The sequence below is a fragment of the Sturnira hondurensis genome, unplaced genomic scaffold, assembly GCF_014824575.4.
Source record: "Sturnira hondurensis isolate 20B ecotype Veracruz unplaced genomic scaffold, ASM1482457v3 Scaffold0016663, whole genome shotgun sequence".
Taxonomy (NCBI): Eukaryota; Metazoa; Chordata; class Mammalia; order Chiroptera; family Phyllostomidae; genus Sturnira; species Sturnira hondurensis.
Window position 1 is genome coordinate 8,268,757 of NW_028089294.1, and position 23,512 is coordinate 8,292,268.

Consider the following 23,512-nt stretch of genomic DNA (forward strand, 5'->3'; position numbering starts at 1 on the left):
AGTATGATTAAGATAATAATGTGCAGTTATTAGTGACTGTTGGTTGTTAATCAAGTACTTAAATAGAGAAGTTAAAAATCAAGAATGGTCAAGAACCAATACTTGAGTTATATAAATTAATCATTCTTAACTATTACTGTATTTTGAGCACTAATTATACTAAACTAGGTCATAATCATTAACGAGAAGGGACATGGGGGAGCAGTGCTAATGAGCAGTACTGAGAAGGTGTGGTTCCTCTTTATACTTTCTTTTCAGTGAAATGTATCACTTTAACCAACCGTGCTAAACTGAATTGACTCTTGTTTGGGAGTGGAGAAAGCAATCCTGATTGTAGTCTTGTGATTTCCAGGATAAATCCCTTTTTGTGTGTGACTTATAAAGCTTGTTATTGCCAAAGGGAAACAGAAAACCAACTCCTGGAGCATCCTTTTTTGCCAGGTTGAAGTCGGCTCGAGATGTTGTGTCCAGGACTGGGCATTCATTGGCTCTGGGCTGTTTGCATCGTTACGTTGGTGGTATTGGCTCAGGACAACATCTGAAGACCAGCGTCAGCATTTTATTGGCTCTAGCACAAGATGGAACATCCTCTGAAGTCCAGGTATAATGTTAATTTTTTTATTATGAAATGTTTAAGTAATGCTTTAGGAAAATCATTTGCTATATCAAATAGTAGTGATTCTGATAGGTTGGTAGGAAAAATGAGTTAGGGCCTTCCTTTGCCATTTTGTTCCATGAGTCTTCTTTGTAATCCTGTTTAACAGGATTTTGTTTTTTAACCTAATCTTAAAATTGTCTTATTCTGGGAATTTAATGCATTTCACATACATTTCTTGAAACATATTTTCTTTTTGTTATTTATTTTTTTACATTTGTTCTTTCTCCCCTTTTGCATTTTCTTACATTTGTTAGATCAATTTTTAAAAAATTTTTATTTATTTACTTTAAAAAAGTAAATTACTTTTGAAAGTACTTTAAAAAATTTAGAGAGAGGGGAAAGGAGGTAGAAAGAGAGGGAGAGAAACATGATTAGTTGCCTCTTGCACACCCCCACCTGGGGACCTGGCCCGCAGCCCAGGCATGTTCCCTGAGTGGAAATCAAACTGGTGACCTTTTGGTCCATAGCTGGTGCTCAATCCACTGAGCAACCCCAGCCAAGCCTGATCCATTTTTTTTTAATGATCAGCCTTCTGTCTCTCCCATCTTCTAATACCCCCAACACAGGTTCAGGTCATTGGATGGATTCTCAAGTGTAGTCTGAATTTTTTGCTTGTGTGTTTCTTTTTAAATACAAATAGAAATAACTACATTGAGAGTCAAGGGCTTCCTGTATGTAAATATATACTACATTTTTAATTTACCATTTCACATCAAAGCACCTGAAAATATTAAGAATATATTAATGCAACAGCATTCAACTTGTTAGCCTCATATTGGGACTCATAAGTTTAATTTTCATTACTACTTGCCATTAGTTTGTTGAGTTGATGAGTGAGTTCCTTCAGGATTTAGTAAAGGACACTAAATCACCAGAGGTGTCTAGTGTACAGGTTTGGTTTGCCTCCGACTTCTTGGTAAAGGTTTCTGGCTGTGTAAAGCACAAAATTCCTAAAAGCATTAACAATAAAAATCAAGTAATCATGTTCCTTGAGGGGTATTACACTGCTTTTTAAAAAAAATGCTGTTTTATCGCTTCTTGGCCTTTTGGCTAGATCAAGTGTAGTATCTATTCCTACCAGTTTAAAAAATGCTGTTTTGACCTGGCTGGTGTAGCTCAGTGGATTGAGCGCAGGCTGTGAACCAAAGGGTTGCTGGTTGGATTCCCATTCAGGGCACATGCCTGGGTTGCAGACCAGGTCCTCAGCAAGGGGTGTTCAAGAAGCAACCACACATTGATGTTTCTATCTCCCTCCCTTACCCCATCTCTATAAATAAATAAATAAATAAATAAATAAATAAATATTTTAATGCTGTTTTATATTACTTTGGAAGAAAAAACGCAGTTATGAAATTATTCTACACAAGAAGTTGCTGTTTGCTTCTTTTATGTCAGAGAATAGGTACTACGTTTCTTTCTTCTTTCATCTTTATCACTTTCTCAGCTCTCTTTTGCTTTAATTCCTTAAAACCAAACTCCTCTAAGAGACCACCCCAAATGGTTTTTATATGACAGGACATTTTACCATAATTTGGATCAAATACATGCCTTTAAAGCTAATATTTCAATATATATCTTTACAGAATAGTACAACAGTAATCGTTAAGTTTTTCTTACTTTTTTTAGGATCTACTCAAAAATCATACTTCACAGTTGTATTGTTGTCTATGTGTATTTAATTACTGGAGACTTACTGTTCAATAATGTTTTCCTTTTTTGTACCCTCAACTCCTATCTTGAGATCTTTGTTCTTAGGAAAACTTCCTCCAGCAGTAATTATTTTAGGAAGGGTCTTGATGGTGTGTTTTTGGAATCCTTGCTTATCTAAAAAATAGCTTCTATTGCTTTCACATTTAGATAATATTTTAGTTGATTATACTGTACCTGGCACACAGTCCTTTTCTTTCATTATTCATAAATGTTTCAGTATCCTCTGTCTGCTGATATTGTAATTAGAGGCTAATGTTAGCTTGATTATTAAAAAATTAAATTTTAATAAATACTAACATCTCAGTTTTTAATATTTGTTTATTTTTTAAATTAATGATTTTATTGTTTTATTACAGTTGTCCTGACTTTTCCCCTTTTACCCTCCTTCACTCATTCATCCCCTGCTCCTGGAGTCAACCCTCACCCAGTTGTCCATGTCCATGGATCATTCATACCTCATTCTTGACTAGTCTCTTCTTCTTCTCTCCTCCCTTATCCCTCCATCCCCATCTCTCTGGTCAATGTCAGTGTGTTCCTTGTTTCCATGCCTCTTGTTCTGTTTTGTGCGTTTGTTTGTTTTGTTCATTAGGTTTGTCTTATAGGTGAGATCATATGGTATTTGTCTTTCACCGCTTGGCTTATCTCCCTTAGCATAGTATTCTCCAGATCCATCCATGCTATGGCACAAGGTAGGAGCTCCTTCTTTCTTTCTGCCGAGTACTATTCCAGTGTGTAAATGTACCACAGTTTTTTGATACATTTGTTTACTGATGGGCACCTAGGCTATTTCCAGCACTTGGCTATTATAAATAATGCTGCTATGAACATAAGGGTGTGTAGGTTCTTCTGGATCGGTGTTTCAGGATTCTTTGGGTATAATCTCAGCAGTGGGATTGATGGATCAAAAGGGAGTGCTGTTTTTAGTTTTTTGAGGAAATTCGATACTGTTTTATACAGTGGCTGTACCAGCCTGCATTCCCACCTACACTATATTAGGGTTCCCTTTTCTCCACATCCTTGCCAACATTTGTTGTTGATTTGTTAATGATGGCCATTTTGATCATTGCAAGGTGGTATCTCATTGTGTTTTTAATTTGCGTCTTTCTGATGGCTAGTGATGTTGAGCATCCATTCATATGTCTCTGGTCCCTCTGTATATTCTCCTTGGAGAAATGTCTGTTCAGGTCCTTTGCCCATTTTTTAATTGGATTGTTCATCTTCCTGGTGTTGAGTCATGCGGGTTCTTTATATATTTTAGAGATCAAACCCTTGTCCGAGGTATCATTGGCAAATGTGTTTTCCCATATGGTTGGATCCCTTTTCATTTTGATAATGTCTTCTTTAGCTGTGCAGAAGGTTTTTAATTTAATGTAACCCCATTTGTTTATTTTTTCTTTATTTCCCTTGCCCTAGGAATTACATCAGCAAAAATATTGCTGTGTGGAGTATCTGAGATTTTCCTCCTTATGCTCTCCTCTAGGACTTTTATGGTGTTGTGACTTATATTTAAGTTGTTTATCGATCTTGAGTTTATTTTTGTGTATGGAGGAACTTGGTGGTCAAGTTTCATTTTTTTGCATGGAGCTATCCAGCTCTCCCAACACCATTTGTTGAAAAGGCTATTTTTACTCCTTATTATATACCTGCCCTTTTTGTTGAATATTAATTGACCACAGAGACTTGGGTTTATTTTTGGGCTCTCTGTTCTGCTCCATTTATCTACGTGTCTGTTCTTATGCCTGTATCAGACCGTTTTGAGTACAGTGCCCTTGTAGTATAGTTTGATATCAGGTATCATGATCCCTCCTACTTTGTTCTTCTTTCTCAAGATTGCTGAGGCTATTTGGGGTCATTTCTGGTAACATATAAATTTGTGAAATATTTTTTCTATATCTGTGAAATATACAGTTGGTATTTTAATAGGGATTGCATTAAATCTGTAGATTGCTTTGGGTAGTATGGACATTTTGATGATGTTAATTCTTCCAATTCCTGAACATGGTGTATGTTTCCATTTATTTTTATCTTCCTTAATTTTTTTCTTCAATGTTGTGTAGTTTTCTGAGTACAGGTCTTTACTTTCTTGGTTAGGTTTATTCCTAAGTACTTTATTTTTCTTGTTACAAAAAATGGGATATTTTTCTAGTTTCTGTTTTTGGTATTTCATTGTGTACAAAATGCCTTCAATTTCTGAATATTGACTTTGTATTCTGCTGTTTTGCCAGATTCATTTATTAGGATGAGTACTTTGTTGGTGGAGCCTATGGGTTTTCTCTGTACACTGTCATGTCACCTGCAAACAATGTCAATTTTACTTCCTCCTTTCCAATTTGGCTCCCTTTTATTTCTGATCACTGTGGCTAGAATGTCCAATCCTATGTTGAATAAAAGTGGCGAAAGCAGACATCATTGACTTATTCCTGGTCTTAAGGGGAAAACTTTTAGTTTTTGCCCATTGAGTATTATTTTGGCTGTAGGTTTCTCATATACGGCCTTTGTTATGTTGAGGTATACTCAGTCTGTTCACACTTTGCTGAGTGTTTTTATCATAAATGGGTGCTATACCTTATCAAATGCTTTTTTAGCATCTATTGATATGACCATGTGATTTTTATCTTTCATTTTGTTTATATGGTGTATTACGTTTATTGATTTGTGAGTATTGTGCCGTTCCTTCATCCCTGGGATGAATCCCCTTGATCATGCTGTATGATCTTTTTAATGTATTGCTGGATCTGATTTGCCAATATTTTGTTGAGGATTTTAGTATTTATGTTCATCAGATATATTGTCCTATAGTTTTCTTTCTTTGTTGTGTTTTTACTTGGTTTTGGAATTAGGATGATATTGGCCTCATAAAATGAGATTGGGAGTCTTCCCTCTTCTTGAATTTTTTGGAATAGTTTGAGAAGGATAGGAGTTAATTCTTTAAATGTTTGGTAAATTTGCCTGTGAAGCCATCCAGTCCAGGGCTTTTGTGTGCCAGGAGTTTTTTGATTACTGCTTTAATTTTACTAGTTGTTATTGGTCTATTCAGGCTTTCTGCTGCTTCTTGAACCAATTTTAGAAGATTATACATTTCTAGAAATTTGTCCATTTCACCTAGGTTGTCAAATGTCTTGGCATATATTTGTTCTGTAATTTCTTACAACCCTTTGTATTTCTGTATCTCTTGTAACTTCTCTTTTGTTTCTGATTTTATTTATGTGGGTTCTCTCTTTTTTTCTTTATGAGTCTGGTTAATGGTTTGTTGATTTTGTTTATATTTTCAAAGAACCAGCTCCTGGATTTATTGGTCCTTTAAATTGTTCTTTAGTCTCTATGTCATTCAATTTTGTTCTTATCTTGAATATTTCCTTCCTTCGACTTGCTCTGGGCTTGGTTGTTGTTCCCTTAGTTCTTGTAGATGTGGGGTCAGGTTGATTATTTGAGATTTTTCTGTCTTTTTTAGGTAGGCCTGCACTGCTTTGAGCCTCGCTCTCAGGACTGCCTTCACTGTGTCCCATAGGTTTTGTGCTATTGCGTGTTAATTTTCATTTGTTTCTAGAAACTTTTCTATTTCTTCCTTGACCTCATTGTTAACCTGTTCATTATTTAATAGCATGCTATTCAGTCCCCATATATTTGAATGCTTTTCAGTTTTTTCCTTGAGGTTGGTTTCTAGTTTCAAGTCATTGCGATCCTAGAAGATGCTTCATATGATTTCAGTTCTCTTGAATTTGTTGAGGCTTGTTTTGTGTCCTATCATGTGTGGTCTATCTTTGAGAATGTTCTATGTGCATTTGAAAAGAATGTATAATTTGCTTCTTTGGGTTGAAAGGTTCTGTATATATCAATTAAGAGCATTTGATCTAGAGTGTTCTGCAATGCCACAATATCCTTGTTGATTCTTTGCTTGGAATATCTATCCATTATTGACAATGGGGTGTTAAAATCCCCTCTGATGAGTGTATTACTGTCTATATCTTTCATGAAGTCCTCTAGATTTTCCTTATATATTTAGGTATTCCTATGTTAGGTTCTTTTTTTTTTTCAGGGCATAAAATTTTTATTTATTTATTTAAGATTTTATTTATTTATCTTAGAGGGGAAGGGAAGGGGAGAGAGAGAGAGAGAGAGAGAGAGAGAGAAAGAGAAATATCAATGTATGGTTGCCTCTCATGCGTCCCCTGCCGGGAACAGGAACTGGCCAGCAACCCAGGTATGTGCCCTGACTGGGAATCGAACCGCGATTGTGTGGTCCGCAGGCCCATGCTCAATCCACTGAGCTACACCAGCCAGGGCACTATGTTAGGTTCTTATATGTTTACCAGGGTTATACAAAGTCTGGTAAAAATAATGTCTTCTTGAAAGTAGTTGGTATAGTAATAATATGGGTATAATAATTTATAGTTTTAATTTGAACAAATGATATACTTGAGTATGGTATTGTTATGTTACAGAATTACACGCTTATCATTTTTTAATAAAAAGGGTTGTTATTTGTGCTGGACTCTGTATATATTATAGTAGAAGAAAATTAAATCATCACTGAAATTTTATTTCTGACCGTCAAAGCCATGCTGGAGAGAAACTTTAAACATAGCATTTGTATGTCTGTTACTTTTATTGTTGGCAGTTGGTAGCTTATGTGCTATATATTTCTTAACAAATATATTTTTAAATATTTCTAGATCATAGATTAAAAACTCAGATGATAATATTTACTAAAATTTAACTTAAAAACTAACTTCATATACTCTATTTCTGACAACTAAAATTGTATTTTATTCCAGACTTGGTCTCTTCATTCACTGGCTTTGATAGTGGATTCCAGTGGCCCAATGTATCGTCGATATGTGGAACCGACATTATCTCTAGTTCTTACCTTGCTGCTGACAGTTCCACCCTCACATACAGAAGTTCATCAGTGTTTGGGTAGATGCTTGGGTGCTATAATTACCACTGTTGGCCCTGAGCTACAGGGTAAGTTCATCTTAAATTAGAGGAACTAGACAGATAATTACTATCTTTCAACTTCCTGAATGTCATCATCGTGTTGTTTAAAGAAATTTTGTAATAATAATAATCATTACTATGAACTGAGTACTTACAATTTATGGAAAGCCTGGAACTCTGCTTTTTACATGTGTTACTTTGTTTTATCCCTACAACAAACCTGTGACTCACAGTGTTTTTTGAAGTCTTAAACAGAGAAAACATTTCTAAATGAAATGTTAATTGGTGTCCCATTAAGGTAAAGATGAAGGTAGAATTCCTTTGGCCTGGAGAACAATTCACTTGTATTCGTGAACTTTTGCTTTGCTCTCTTTTTAATGCCAAGGATCAGGAGCATAGTTTGAAAAACAACTGCTATAAGGTAGATAATATCATCTAATTTGTCCCTGTGAAAGAGAGCTCAGAGAAGATAACTAACATGCTTAGAAGTACTGAACTAATGAATAGCAGATTTATGATTCTAAGTTCCATGTTCGTACCACTGAGTTACGCTGAAATAATCCCACTAATGGTTAAATTAAACACTGAAGTCAGCAAATTACTGTGACTTTATCTTGAATATGTAAGTTACTTTCAGATTTTATTTCAGCATTTATTAAATGCTTTCAGTGGGTCAAGCTTTTTATAAATATCTCATTTAATTATGATGACAATCCTGAGATAAATATATCTCTCCTTTATACAGATGAGACACTGAGGCTGAGAGAGGTGTTTTTTCAAACACCTCTGGAAGTGTTTTTCAAATATATATATATATTTGAAAATCATATATATATATATATGCCAGTGAGTGGTTGGAATCAGAAATGAAGCCTGGATCAATATCCTCTGCTTTTATTCTTAACCATCATGGGGAGATATTTTTAAAAAGAAAGCAGTGGAAACAAATCTTAAGGAAAAATGCTAGGAATTGAAAAATAGGTGATTTAGATATATCTCTTTTTTGGATTCAGTTCCTCTTTGAGAAAGTGAATAGTTCTTTCTTCAGTAACTATCAGAAGGATATGGAGAGAATCAATATGTGACTTTGATTAAGTACAAGTGTTTACCAGGTGCTTGCAGATGTGGTGATGATGAGGCAATGTGTATTTCAAAATAGAATGTGACTTCTATGATTCTGTGATTTCCTTGTCTAGTCTTCCTATGTGTATAATATTATTTTACATTGGTAAAAATTATAAATCACTTATATTTGGCAATGAAGACATTTTTATATAGATAGTATATAACACTACAACTTATTTTTCCTACTATCTCTGTACAAGTTGCTCTTACAGTTGTCCCTTGCTGTATTGTGGTTCACTTATTTGTAGCTTCACCTGTATTGCACGGTTTTTTAATTTATTTTATTTTATTTTATTTTATTTTTTAAATATATTTTATTGATTATACCATTACAGTTGTTCTATTCCCCCCCTTCAATCCCTTCTACCCGCACCCTCCCTCCCCCACCATTCTCCCCCCCCCCTTAGTTTATAACCACGTGTCTCAAGTTCTTTGGATTCTATATTTCCCCCACTATTCTCACCCTCCCCCCTATCTATTTTCTACCTACCATCTATGCTATTTTCTGTGCCTTCTCCCCCCTTCTCCCCCTCCCACCCCCCTGTTTCTAACCCTCCATGTGTTCTTCATTTCTATGGTTCCACTCCTGATCTAGCTGTCCTCTTGGTTTGCTTTTGTTTTAGGTGTGGTTGTTGATAACTAAGAGTTTGCTGTCCTCTCACTGTTAATATTTTTCATCTTCTTTTTCTTATATAAGTCCCTTTAGCATTTCATATAATAAGGGCTTGGTGATGATGAACTCCTTGAACTTGACCTTATCTGAGAAGCACTTTATCTGTCCTTCCATTCTAAATGAAAGTTTTGCTGGATAAAGCAATCTTGGCTGTAGGTCTTTGGATTTCATGACTTGGAATACTTCTTTCCAGCCCCTTCTTGCCTGTAAGGTCTCTTTTGAGAAATCCGCTGACAGTCTGATGGGTACTCCTTTGTAGGTGACTGTCCCCTTATCCCTTGCTGCTTCTAGGATTCTCTCCTTCATTTTAGTCTTGGCTAATGTAATTATGATGTGCCTTGGTGTGTTCCTTCTTGGGTCCAACTTCTTTGGGACTCTCTGAGCTTCCTGGATTTCCTGGAAGTCTATTTCCTTTGCCAGACTGGGGAAGTTCTCCTTTATTATTTGTTCAAATAAGTTTTCCACTCGTGGCTGTTTCTTTCCCCCTTCTGGTACCCCTATAATCCGGATGTTGGAACGTTTAAAGATGTCCTGGAGGTTCCTAAGCCTCTCCTCATTTTTTTGAATTCTCATTTCTTCATTCCTTTCTGGTGGGATGTTTTGTTCTTCCTTCTGGTCCATTCCATTGATTTGAGTCCCAGTTTCCTTTCCATCACTATTGGTTTCCTGTGCATCTCCCTTCATTTCAATTAGTTTAGCCTTCATATGTTCCTCTAATTTGTGACTATAATCAACCAGTTCTGTGAGCATCCTGATAAATAGTGTCTTGAATTGTGCTTCTGAGAGGCTGGCAATTTCTCGGTCGCTTAGAGTTATTGGCTCTGGGACTTTGAGTTCTTCTTGCGCCATCTTTTGGGCTGTTCGTGCCTGTTCCGTAGCAGGATCGGAGCCCCAAAGTGTTCACTAGAGCAGGGCAACTAAGTCGCTGGGTTGTGACGTTGTATGTGGGGGCGGGGTCAAAGAGGGACTATGGCTTCCTGTCCGCCGCCTGCCGCCACGGCCCTCACCGGTGCCGCAGTTGCTGCCGTCACCGGGCCCACGCGTTTCGTCCCACTGCACGCGAGTGTGCCACCGCCGTCAGCCCTCGCCCCCTGGGGCCTGCGTGGTCTGTCTCACTGTGCGCGAATATGCGCCCGCGGTCTGCCCCGCACCCCAACTGGTTCCCGTCTGCCTGCGCGCCTGGGTCGGGGGCCCTGTCCTGCCCGACCCTGCTCGCTGCTGGCTCCGCCCCTCTTACCGTCCCCGTTGAACGGTTAGATGTAGTCGGACTTCCGTATAATTCAATTTTATGTCCTTTGGTTGTGTCTTTGTTTCTCCAAACCTTTGTTGTATTCAAACTTGGTTGTGGGAGACGGCACAGTGTTTCCACCTATGCCTCCATCTTGGTGGAAGTACTGCGCGGTTTTTTTAAAACCCACGATAGAACATATGAAGTGTTTGTAAGAGTGTGGGAAAGGTTAATTAGAGAGTGGGAAAGGTTTATAGGAGTGTGGGAAGGGTTTCAAAGCCTTAATATATATGTAAATAATAAAATAAATGTAACTCTGCTATTTTGTGGATTTTCACCTATCACAGGGATCTCTGGAATGTAACTCCCGAGATAGGTGAGAGATCACTATAATCTTATTTGGAAAATGGGATTTTAAGTTATTATATAATAGACATGATAATGTTGGTTTAGCAGAGAACCAGAAATGAGGACTCTTTTAGCTCTTTCAAATAAAATTGATGGATTTAAAAGACAATATAATTTTTCAGTAAATAAATATAAATCTAGCTAAATCTAAAGGAAGTACATTATTGTCATCTATATGTTATTGTTTCAAAATAATTTCCAAACAATCTGAATAGTAATTGGAAGGAAGGTTATTTAGAAAATAATTGTTTTCTAGAAATATTTTTGTTGATAATAATAAAATAGTTGTATTGTCCATTTTCTTTTATTTTACTACTAGGAAATGGAGCAACAACTTCTACAATTCGTTCTTCTTGTTTAGTGGGTTGTGCGATTACCCAAGACCATTCAGATTCTCTTGTTCAGGCAGCGGCTATATCTTGCCTTCAGCAGCTTCACATGTTTGCACCACGACACGTCAATCTCTCCAGTCTTGTCCCTAGCCTTTGTGTAAGTATGAAGCTCTTTCATTTACCGATTTATCGAGAGAGCTCCCATTTGTTTCCCAAGAGATCAAACTGGACCAAAATAAAAAAATGTTTCCTGGATGGTAAAATCTAGGCTTCATCTTCAGTAGTCATTTTACGATGACTTACTTTTTTTTTTAGTGATTTTCTTTTTCACGTCTTAAGTATTTTGATGAGCTATTTATTTCTTGGCTAGGAATGAATGTATCATATTTTTAGTCTTACCCACTCAGAGTTTTTTTCCAAAATTTTAAGTTTTTATGGTTTATTTGTAGAGAGTGGGGAAGGGAGGGAGAAAGTGGGAGAGAAACCATCGCTGTGGGAGAGAAACATTGATCAGTTGCCTTTTGTACACATCCCGACCAGGGACCAAAACCACAACCCAAACATGTGTCCTGACCGAGAATTGAATCGGCAACTTTTCACTTGGCAGTACGATACCCAACCAATTGAGTCACACTAGTCAGGGCTGTTTCCTAAAGTATAAATTGATAACTCCTGAGACTCTGTTGCTACCCTCACGGTTATTAATTTATTCACTCAACAAATGTTTGGTGAGAGCCTGCTGTATGTCAGGCACCATGCAAAGTACAGGGGATAGATTTGTGAGGGAGGTAAGATAAGATGAAGCCTCTGTCATAGTGAAGTTTATGGTTTCAAGAGAACATTATCAACAGTGATTATTTACAAACAAGTGTTAGAAAAGGCTACAGGAGAGCATTTAACAGGGAGCCTATCATAATTCAGACATTCAGAAGATTCCCCTGAAAAAATGTGATATTTAAGGTGTGATCTTCAGGATACATAGGAGTTGCTTTGGGAAAGAGCAGAGTATTGGAGAAGATAGCTTTATTTTTAGGCAGAGGGAAAATACATGAAAGGCCCTGCAACGGAAGGAGGGATGCATTTAAAGGACTTTTTAATCGTCTGGTAGAGTGGTGCAAATAGAAGCCCAAATACATTGGCTTATAGGTGGAATATGAATAGAAAATTCTTTCCAGAAGTTTGACTGTAAAGGGGAGGACAGAGGACAGGGGGTGATAGACAAGAGAAACTCTTTTTCTCCTGCAGTAGCAAGAAGAGAGCATATTTAAATGCTGTTGAGATGAAGCCAGTAGGGTTGAGGAGTTAAAGGTGTAGGACAGAGAGGGAATAGTTGTCCAAGGTTTCTCGTGGGGTAGAGTTTCCAGGGCATATGTAAGGGGATATCTCTTCCAGAACAACCCAGAGAAAGGAGAGGGTGAGTGTGGGTAGAGGCGCATTTGTAGATTTGGTGGCTGGAAGTGGAGGGAGTTATCTAATGATTTTTACTTTCTTAATGAAAGGAAAGACAAAGTTCCGTGAAAGAGGGAGCAAAGAGGAAGGTGACAAGTTTGAGGAGAATAGGATGTGGGAGTTGGAGGAAGTGGAGAAATACACAATCCTGTGGTAGGACTGAGGGCTCCCTAGAGGTCAGTGGCGCCCTTTGGCTCCATCGTGTGATGCAGGATGGTACCAGTTCACCCCGCTGTGAGATCTTTCTCCAGCACCTGTAAACAGGGTGGGTACAGGCATCAAGCAGCCACACTCGGCTACAGTCCGAGTTGGGCATTGGCCAAGCAGATTCAGTTAAATGACGGAGCAGGATGAGGGAGGTGAGGAAGTTAGCAGGACAGCACATCCAAAAGTCTCATTTGGATAAGGGAGAAAGGTAAAGACAGAAGGAGGCTGATATAAAGGGAGAAGGAAAGGCACTGTAGATGAAACCCCGGGAAGGCATTGCTGAGGAGAGGGAAGTGAAGGAGCTGAGAGGCTATGGCATTAGGCCTCATGTGGTATATTTAGCTTTACTCAGCAAAATTCGCTCCTGTTGCACCACTGACCACAGGGACCTGAATTAGTCCCAGATCATCAAGGAGTCTGAGTATGCCACAGGGCAGAAACCAGATGCGCGGGAAATGTTTACGAAGAACACTCACAAAGAAAATAGTCAACTAAGAATATGCACTAGATTGAATTCTGCAGCGTGACATGTAACATCCTGGCAAAAGCCACGGCCTAATGCCCAGGCTCTCAGGCCACAGATGGCACCTCTTGAGCAAGGTGAACCTGTTACCTGATACAAGCTTAGCTAGGCAACTGACATGTGACGAAGATGCAGACACACACTCCGCAATTGGTCTGCTTCCTCTCCTTTTTTTCCTCCTTAAAGATCTGTCGAGGTTGGCCTTATGAGATAGAACACATTCAAGAGGATCTGGGAAAGTCATGACATGACTTTGTTTATCTCAGCGGCAGTTTTCAGTAAACCACAGGGAATGCAGTGAGTTTCCTTAAGGATGAAAGTTTAGATAACAAAGTTTAGTAGGACCATGTGTAAAATAAGATATGGAAAATATCCTTCTGGAATCTTATTAAAAATATTATATGACACTTAGTGCCCAGGTCTGGAGACAGTTACTTTCACTACCAAAATATTCTTTATATATTTTATTGGTATTATTTTTCTAAACAGCCATTATTTGACTATATTTTTTAAACAGTTGAGGCTGCTAAATGAAGAGCCCCTTCACAAGTTAGGTGTTTATATGTCTTCATGATGCAAGTACAATTAGAGCTTTTAAAAAAATGTCTGAAACTGTTACGGTTTCCAGGTTCACTTATGTAGCTCGCATTTGTTACTTCGGCGAGCGGCCGTGGCGTGTCTCCGGCAGCTCGCACAGAGGGAAGCCGCGGAAGTGTGCGAATATGCCATGAGCCTGGCAAAACACGCAGGGGACAAAGAGAGCAGCGTTACGAGTGAGTTGTTTTACAAGCCAGTATTCTCTTCATTTAAATACTTTAATGTTTCCAGTGACCGTTACTTATTCAGTAACATTATTGTGTGTGCTAAAATATGGTCAGTTTTCTCATTCTTTGAAATTCATTATCACCTTAAAAATTCTAGAGTTTTTTGGTAATTTTGTACTTTTACCTTAAAAAAATTGTATAGCTCAAAAAATAGCATTTAGTATCTGAGCACTCTGACATCCCTTGAGAATGATTTAGCTGTATAATGGGTGACTAACTGCGGGGGTGTTGCGTGGTCTCACTAACAGACTTCTGAAAAGAGAAGTGATTTATTTTGAAAACTTCCAGTCTTTGGCAGTTAACTTTTTGTGATAAAACTTTTCCTCTAAGAGGTAAGGCCAAAGTAACCAATAATCTATGAAATATTGGTAGATATTTTGGCAGTAAAAGGTAGATCTTTGCTTGATTCAGGTCCTCATGTCTTTGCTTTCTGAGGGCTTTTAGTATAGCTTGAGTTCATAGCTGGTCTTTCTCTCTCTAGGGGTAGGTGGTTTGGGAACTTTTTCAGCGCTTAATTGACAGATATTTTCTCTATTGTGGGAGAAAAGCCTGACAGCTGTGGGGGGCGGGGAGGAGGGGACTCCATGGAAGAAGGTGAAGGGATTAGGGAAAGAACACATAGGAATGACTTACAGTCACTGACAGCGGGTGTGAGGACAGCCAGAGGGAAGGGGGAGGGGGGAGTGATGGGCGGGGCCAGGCAAAGGGAGGGAAATGAGGACCTCTGTAATAGTGTCAACAATAATTTTTTTAAAAGACTTTCTAATGCATAGAGGTTGCTTGGGGACTAAGAAGAAGGAAACCAAAATATCCTCAATTTTAGAATAGTATAATGAGAATTCTATTAATAAACATACTGTATTCATTCTTACGGCTGCCAGTTTTATTACTTCTTCTTTTGTGAGAATGACAAGATTTTCAGATAAAGCAAGAACTTTACTACTAATTTATCAACTGTATTATTTTTTGATTGTATGTTTCTTAGAAAGGATTTTTCAAAATTTTAAATGAACTTTTAGGATACAGTCCATTTATAATTCCTGTTCTTGCTTTATAGAACACAATCCATTTATAATTTATGTTCTTGCTTTATAGATATTTTAAAAAATATCTGAAATATGAGACTAAATAAGTTTCAGTTTGTTCTTCCAACAAATATAGCAAATTTTTTTTTAGTCCATTAAATTAAATCTATTTAGAAAATGTCTCTTTACCTCTCTTGTTAGAATCAAATATATTTATTAAGCATCATTCCCTGGAGATTTATTTAAAATACCTAAGAGTATCAGTGTTATGTATCAGGGTAATTTACCTTTAATCGTCAGATTAAACTCTAATCTAATGATATGTAAAATGGAGACCACAGATAAATATAGCTAGCTGGGTTTTTTGCTCCTGTGAATTTACATTAAGTCTTAATTCTTAGCGTAATTGTTGCCTACAATATACAACAAAATCTTATGTGAGTTCATCTGTAATACTTGCTTTTCAGATGTCAGTCCTTTTGCACCTGGAGTTAGTTCTCAGAGTGATATCCATTGCCGCCACCAAGGTGTTAATATAACAGAAACGGGTCTTGAAGGACTTCTTTTTGGAATGCTAGACCGGGAGACTGACAGAAAATTATGTTCTGACATTCACGATACTTTGGGACATATGCTTTCATCACTGGCTGTAGAGAAACTTTCCCACTGGCTAATGCTTTGTAAAGATGTCCTGGCAGCATCTAGTGGTACGTACTTAATATAGAAAATATGTTCTCAAAATAATGAAAATTCTTTCACTTCTGATGTGTACTTATATATACACATATAAATATGTACATATATAGATATATAAATTTGATCTTACATTTAAAACTACTAATGTAAAAATGTTGATAAATATATTACAAACTAGTGACCTTTCTTTATTTTTTGGAAAATGACTAAGTTCAAGTGAAATTTTCCAGTATAAAAATCCCAGGTTACTGTGCTCTGGCCAGTGTAGCTCAGTTGGTTGGAATGCCCACCCATAAATCGGAAATTGCAGGTCTGAACCCTGATTGGGGCCCATAAGGAAGCAACTGATCAGTGTTTCTCTCCCACTTCAATGTTTCTCTCTGTCCCCCTCTCTTTCCCTCCCTCCCCCTCTTCCTCTCTCTAAAAGCAATGAAAAAAACTGTCCTTGGATGAGGATATAAGAAACAATCCCATGTTACTCTGTAGATAGCACAGTGTGTTAAACTAATGAAACATGTAAGATATCTTTTTGCCCTTTCCTTGGTTTGTTATTGTCTAAAAAAGAAAGCTTGCCAATTCTACTGTTTTCTTTTTTTATTAGAAATCTAACATCGTTATTTCTAAAGCATTATTTTTGTTACATGTGAGGTGGTTTAATATCCTTTTATTTTTGTTACAGATATGAGCACGGCAACTCCGTTAGGCAGTGGGAAGGATGAAGAATCTGAAAAGAAAGATGAGATGGATGATGATACCATGTTTACCACACTAGGCGAAGAAGACAAATCAAAGCCTTTTGTGGCACCGCGGTGGGCCACCCGGGTGTTTGCCGCTGATTGCCTGTGTCGAATCATCCATTTGTGTGAGAATGCAGACCAGGCTCACTTTGATCTTGCCATGGCACGTTCTGCTAAACTTCGAAACCCTACAAGTAAGTTTCAAATGTGTACTTCTTGTCCCCAGAGTATTTTTATAGGTTTACAATATTTTACTGCTGTGCAACATGCTTTACTTTCTTTCTTTTCTTTTTTTTCCTGACGAGCCTACTAATTTTTTAAATAATTTTATTTATTTTATTTTTAGAGAGAGGGGAAGGAGGAAGAAAGAGAGGGAGAGAAACATCAATGTATGGTTGCCTCTCACATGCTCCCTACTGGGGATCTGGCCTGCAACCCAGGCTTGTGCCCTGACTGGGAATCAAACCTGCAGCCCTTTGCTTTGCAGGCCCGTGCTCAATCCACTTAGCTATACCAGCCAGGGCCCTTTTCTTTCTTTCAAAACAATTTTTTTGTTCATTTTAGAGGGAGAGGGGCGGGGGGTGGGGAGAGAAACATCGATTTGTCCTTTCACTTATTTATGCATTCACTGGTTTCTTCCTGTATGTGCCCTGACCAGGGATCAAACCCACAACTTTGGCATATTGGGACGACACTCTAACCTACTAAGCTATCTGGCCAGGGCCTAACATGCTTTAGACCAGGAGTGTCCAACCTTTTGGCATCTCTGGGCTATACTTGAAGAATTGTCTTGGGCCACACATTAAATTCAAAAACTAACAAAAACTGATGAGCAAAAAAAGGTCCATGCATAATTTTTGTGATATCTACCACCACAGATAAGCAAAAAACTCCTCACATAATTAACTCCTCCTCTAATAATTATGCAGTGGCCCTTTTGATAATCTTAAAATTGCTGAGCTGGTCCCAAGTTTGTGATCACTGATACAGAAAATGTATATATCTAAGTAAAAAAACATATCTGCTTTAAGTAAATTTAGGATTTTGTGTTGGGTCACCTTCATAGCCCTCCTGGGCCGCATTCAGGCTGTGGACGGTGATTTGGACACTCCTGCAGACTGTTACCTTTCCGCCTGCCCTCCCCACCTCCTTCCTTCCCTCCCTCCCTTCCTTGTCTATATATCTGTCTCATTTGTCCTAAGGATAATGATGGTAGTAACGTATGCTTCCTTAGTTTTAACAACTCGGTGTTAAAACTGTCAGGGTGGCACTCTATTTTATAGAAATGACAAAACTTTAAGGCGTGTAACGTCAAGTTTTGCAGTCCGCAGCATTTGTGAATGCCTTGGCATATTTTAAACTCAGATTTTACAAGTGCTGTTGCATATTTTTTAGAAGGTGGAGATTGTTTATTATTGAAACTCCTCACTGTTTTTAATGTTTTGTAAGCTTTTTGTACCACATAGCCCCTCATCAGATATTAATGAGGAATTTACAAAGAGGTTATGAGGTCCAGTATCTTCCTTTTCCCAAGGCAGAGACCCAGACAGTCAGAGAGCTGTTCAGGTTCTGTGTCTTGTATTTTGTTGTCTCTTCATTTCCCTGTCATTTTTTAAATATCTGGAGACAAGCTGTGTGTATTAACAGTATTGAAGTCTGTATATTAAAAATACCTTTCAGCCCTGGCTGGTGTAGCTCAGTGGATTGAGCACGGGCCTGAGAATCAGAGGATCGCGGTTCGATTCCCAGTCAGGGCACATGCTTGGGTTGCAGGCCAGTTCCCGGCAAGGGACACACGATACATTGTGTGTCCTCGGGAGAGGCAACCATACATTGATATTTCTCTCCCTCTCTCCTTCCCTTCCCCTCTAAAGATAAATAAATAAAATATTTAAAAAAAAATACCTTTCAGTTTACTTTACTGTGTTTAAGAAGTAGCAGAGCCTACAAATGAATTAAAAAACAAACAAAAAGTAAAACATGGCACACAATGTATAAAATGTGAGTCTAAACGTAAGGTCGCAGCAAAGCACAATATGTCATAAACACTGTCTTTATTCCTTGTTGGAGCACCACATACCCACCTGAAGATACTTTGTGACAACTTCCATGACACAACAGTAGAGTTTAGTAGTTGCTATGGAAATTATATGGCTGAACATGCCAAAATATTTACTACCACACTGTGCTGTGTATAATGTGTACTTCTTGCCCCAAGTTTTTAGGGAAAAATAAGGATTGGCATCTTAACGTGGGTAGTACCTGAAATACCTTGTATCTGTTCTTATGTTTTGTAGTTATTTGTTACATAAAATGTCTTTTACCATACTATGTTCAAAAATAAATGCTAAAATTATAATATAGAAGACAAGTATCTAAATATAAATAAATAAATAAATAATCGAATTTTAAAATTAAAATGAAAGATTTTTTTCCTTAAAGTTTGGGCCAAAAAACACGGGCGTGCGTTATCCATGGGAGTGCATTATCCATGGGAGCACATTATATGGTAAATACATATATCTGCTGGCAAATATGGTTCTTTACAGAAAATGTTCGCCAATCCCTGTTCTTAATGAATTACAGAGTCCTTTGGGGAAAGTTACGGTATTTAGTTTATCAGTGTTCTTGGAAGGTTATGATGTACAAGCTTTCTTGCAAGTGTATCTTTGCTATTTTTAAGCACACTGAAATATGTGATACATAACTGCTTTATAAAAGAAGTTTATTTCATTTCATATTTTATGTTATTACACCTATTTTCAGAAAAGTTTCCCTTTGCCTCCCATTTTTATTTTTAGATGACCTCTTGGTACTTCATCTTTCCGACCTGATTCGCATGGCATTCATGGCTGCAACTGATCACAGCAACCAGCTGCGGATGGCTGGGCTCCAAGCACTTGAAGACATTATCAAGAAGTTTGCATCTGTGCCTGAACCAGAATTCCCAGGTCATGTGATTCTGGAGCAGTATCAAGCTAATGTGAGATATTCTATTTATTGAAAAACCTAGTATTAATCTTTTGGGTGACGATTAAAGGAGTGAGGGTCCCCTGGAGAAATGGATTTGCAACTACAACCTTTCATGTGGAAGGCGTATCCCTATAGCCGTCATCTGTTACATAGTTTGAATCAATCCACAGTTGTGGAAACAATAGTATAACACTTGTCACTATTTTTAAGTAGTGATAGCACGTCAGTGATAAACCTAGAATAGAAATTCCAGCCTGGCTTTCCTGTCTTGTGTTTTACATATTTAGCCATGCCACTTAAAGATAAAGAGCACATTCAAAGAGTGCTGTGGATTTGTTCCCATTGTTTTTATATAGCCAGACTTTCTTTGTAAGTCTTTTTAAAAAGAAGAAGCAATTGTGCCCTGTGTGTTGAAAGAAATTAACTGTTAAAAACAGCAGATAAAATATTACTGAAAGAGATACTGTTAGAAAAATTTTTATTTCATTCTAAACAGACAGTTATTTCTCCTGAGGTTTATTCCTTTATTTGTGTTCTTCAAATGAGGCTTATTTGATGTGATCCTAGTAATGGTGGGTTATTTAAAGGGAAAAACTTATGTTAGCAAGGAAAGAAGAAACATTTTTTTACTGTGATTATACCAGAATCTTGGTTCTGGACATACCACAACTTAAAGCTGTGCTCAAACTTAAACGAAATAAAGTGAATAATGTATGATCCATTGTTTTTCCATCATAAGTACAAATAAGGAAGTTAATTTCTAGCCTAACTGGCTACTGAAAACCTGTATGTAATTGTTTACTCCCAAATAGTCAACCTGTTAGATTGAAGGTCATTTCTTTTTGTTAAACATTTTATTTGGAAATAAAATCAAACAGAAAAGTTGCAAGAATAGTACAAGAAACTGGCTTTTACCTTTTATATCTGCCAATTGTTAATTTTGCCTCATTTGCTTTATTGTTGATCGTGTCAGTCTCTCCTCTCTTTGTACACACACACACACACACACACACACAGTTTTATTTCTAAACCATTTAAAAGTAAATTATTTAAATCATGTATCATTACCCTTGAACATTTCAGTCTGATTTCCAAAGGACAAAAACACTGTAGAACATAATCAAGAAGAGTTATCAATTTCTGGAAATTCGACATTGTTATACTATTTTTATATGATCTATCATATTCCAGTTTTATCAGTCGACCCAATAATCTCTTTTGTAGCATTTTTCTCCTTCAGTGCAGGACCCAACTACCACCTCTGCAGTTAGCTGATTACCACAGTACTAATACTGCAGTTAGTAGCCGTGTACCTTTAGTCACAGAGAGGGGTTCTTGGTTCATTTCTTCATTGCTGTTGATCTGCTTTCGCAGGTGTGTCTCTAGTGAAAGGGAAGACATCTCAATTAGGAGTTGACTACATCTAATTCCTTATTTAGCTCTTACATATTAAATCTGAGGTATCTAAGAATCTGTGACTGATGTTGGCTTATTAAAACTCAAGCTCAAATTCCTTCACTTATTGCTATAACAACAGTACCTAAAATAAGATTTCTTGAATAATCTTTTCAAGCATCTCTTTTTGAGGTGAAATGATCTCTAAGTTTTTTTAGTGACTGTGAATTTTTAGGACTAAGTTATTTAACAGAATTGATCCAGTTATATAAGATTCCCCTATGAAGTAAATATTGTTAGAAATATATTTAGAAAAACGCAAGGGCAAAAACAAACAGCAGTTTTTTTTTAATCTTTGGGAACACATAACTTTGTCTGAAAAATCCTGTCTGCAATTTAACAAAAACAAAGGAAAAAACAAAATTCATTGCCTGTTTGGTATGTATCCATATGGATTTCATAACAGTAACCTCTTGGAAGGCAAAAGAAAAGTGGTATGCCTGAGTTTAGTGTGACTGGAAAGAAAGACGACAGTGACATAATAAAAAGGAAAGGAACAAAGGTGTGTTTTGTGTGTTTTCATCTTCAAAGACAAAAGAGGCTTTATGTTGAGAACTTAGTTTTAAAAATAAAATGCTTGCACTTACATTTCCAGGTGGGAGCTGCTCTAAGACCAGCCTTTTCACAAGATACCCCATCAGACATAATAGCTAAAGCCTGCCAGGTAAGAAGAAAGACAGGTTTTCTATTGTTACAGTCTGTAAATTCATAGGTGTCTTAGAATTTCACTTCCAAGGAAGAACACAGAAAAATTAAATAACATTTATTTTTATCTTCATAATGTAACAGTGACAGTTTTCTTTTTATTCTGTATCAAATCATGAAACAGAAACTGTTAATTACATCCCCTTTTTGTCATAACATTTATTTTTATCTTGGTAGTATAACAGTGACAGTTTGCTTTTTTATTCTGTATCAAATGATGAAATAGAAACTGTTAATCACGTTCCCCGTTTTTTGTCATCGCAGAGGACACGACTTTGGGCTGGGCTGCAGAAGCTCTTACATAACCTAGAAGTGAATAGAAACATGACTGTCATAAGAGGAGCTAAAATAAAAGGTCTCAAAATCTGGAATAATTAAAGAATATATCCTAATGATAATTAGGGGACAACAGATTTTTTTGATGACAGATATTTCATTGCAAAATTAATCCCAGGGGATTAGTCTTACATTATTGCATCTGAAGAGAATCACAAAAGCACGTGTTCCTACACCTTTAATAAGTTTCTCTTCTTTATGCCTCATCTTGCATTAAGCCCTAACCTTTCAGAAATCAGATTCCTCATTTGTTTTCCTAAGGGTAGAATAGAAGTAACTCTCTCCTTGCATGTTTTCTGGAGCACAGAGCTGTGGTTTATCGTTGTTGCTTTGAATCCACAATCAAGCTACATGTGGGCTCTATGGAGAAAATGTTCTGTGTTGCAATGGTGATTTGAAATTTCTGACTTTGTTCTCTCTGGGGCTGAATGGATTTGCCTCTTCCTTCCACTGTTAAGAGTTATTTCTCTGAAGCCAGCTGTCTTAATGGTAGCCTTAAGAGAAACGAACTCCTCCCACCACTCTCAGACCAGAGACAGAAGAGGGAGCCTTGTTTAAGAAAGAGGTCTGGGTGGGTTGTGGTACAGGTACAGACTTCAAGTGAGAGTAAATTGTTTGCTTTGGAATGCCAGCAAACCTGAGAAGTCACAGTCACGTAGTGTAAGTGTACCATGGTCATGTTTCAGAGCATAGTATTTAAGCAGAGAAAACCTCTCACCAAGCTCTTCATCATTAGAAAAACAAAATCTATTAAAACTTTATCTTGTGAATGAGTAGTATGAAAATTTCCTGTTACTGAATTTGCCTTAAATATCTTAGTTCTTATGTGGCCCTAGTGCTTCTTTTGATAAGCAGTTTCTTCTTTTATAGTGAGGCATAAATTTTTGACCTCCTATGCTTCTGTTTCTGGAAGAAAACCTGATTTTGCAAAAGGTGAAGCAGTGTTTCTCCTTCTGGGAAAGTGAGGACTTGGCTTTAGCAGATCGTGAAACGTGGCATCCCATAGTAATTTTTAGATATTATAGGAAGACCTTCAACTGTAACACATTTGGGGATGGTAATCACTGGGTTAATCAAAACATTATTTAAAGCAGGGTGGGAATCATAAACATACTATATACTTTAAATATTGGTTTCAGCTTAAAACTTATAAATGTACATTCATTCACCATTCTTTTGATATAAGACCAAGATCTTTGAATATGATTTTGCTGATTCAGTGTTGGCTTTTTCTTTCTACATTAACCAAACCCTGTTGTAGTAGCTGCAATTTCTAACTTGATGTTTTTTAAAGTGGAAAAAGAACTTGGGTCTTTGCAAAGTAAACTTAGTGTCTACCTCAATCTTTACAATTTTCCTCAACTTACAGTTATCTTCCTACCAGATTTCACAGAAATGTTCTCAACTCTCTCCAATATGTCTTATCTCCTTAGGAGTATTAACTCTTTATTTTTATGCTTATATTTGTCTTTTTCACTTTAAATGTCATTTTCAACATTGTTTTGATTGG

At 37.2% G+C, this 23,512-nt stretch overlaps 1 protein-coding gene and 1 pseudogene across 3 annotated transcripts in view; both read left to right on the forward strand.

The window, feature by feature from the left end:
* The window catches only part of HEATR5B (HEAT repeat containing 5B), a 75,417-nt gene that overhangs the window by 30,529 nt on the left and 21,376 nt on the right, over positions 1-23,512 (forward strand). For all 3 annotated transcript variants that reach the window (XM_037066561.1, XM_037066562.1, XM_037066563.1), the window contains exons 19-26: positions 442-601; positions 7,144-7,333; positions 11,060-11,229; positions 13,880-14,024; positions 15,568-15,807; positions 16,476-16,727; positions 19,335-19,516; positions 21,557-21,625. In XM_037066561.1, coding sequence (XP_036922456.1) covers positions 442-601; positions 7,144-7,333; positions 11,060-11,229; positions 13,880-14,024; positions 15,568-15,807; positions 16,476-16,727; positions 19,335-19,516; positions 21,557-21,625 — 1,408 coding nt within the window. The remainder of the gene's footprint in view (positions 1-441; positions 602-7,143; positions 7,334-11,059; positions 11,230-13,879; positions 14,025-15,567; positions 15,808-16,475; positions 16,728-19,334; positions 19,517-21,556; positions 21,626-23,512) is intronic.
* Positions 1,689-1,805, forward strand: LOC119001493 (uncharacterized; annotated as a pseudogene).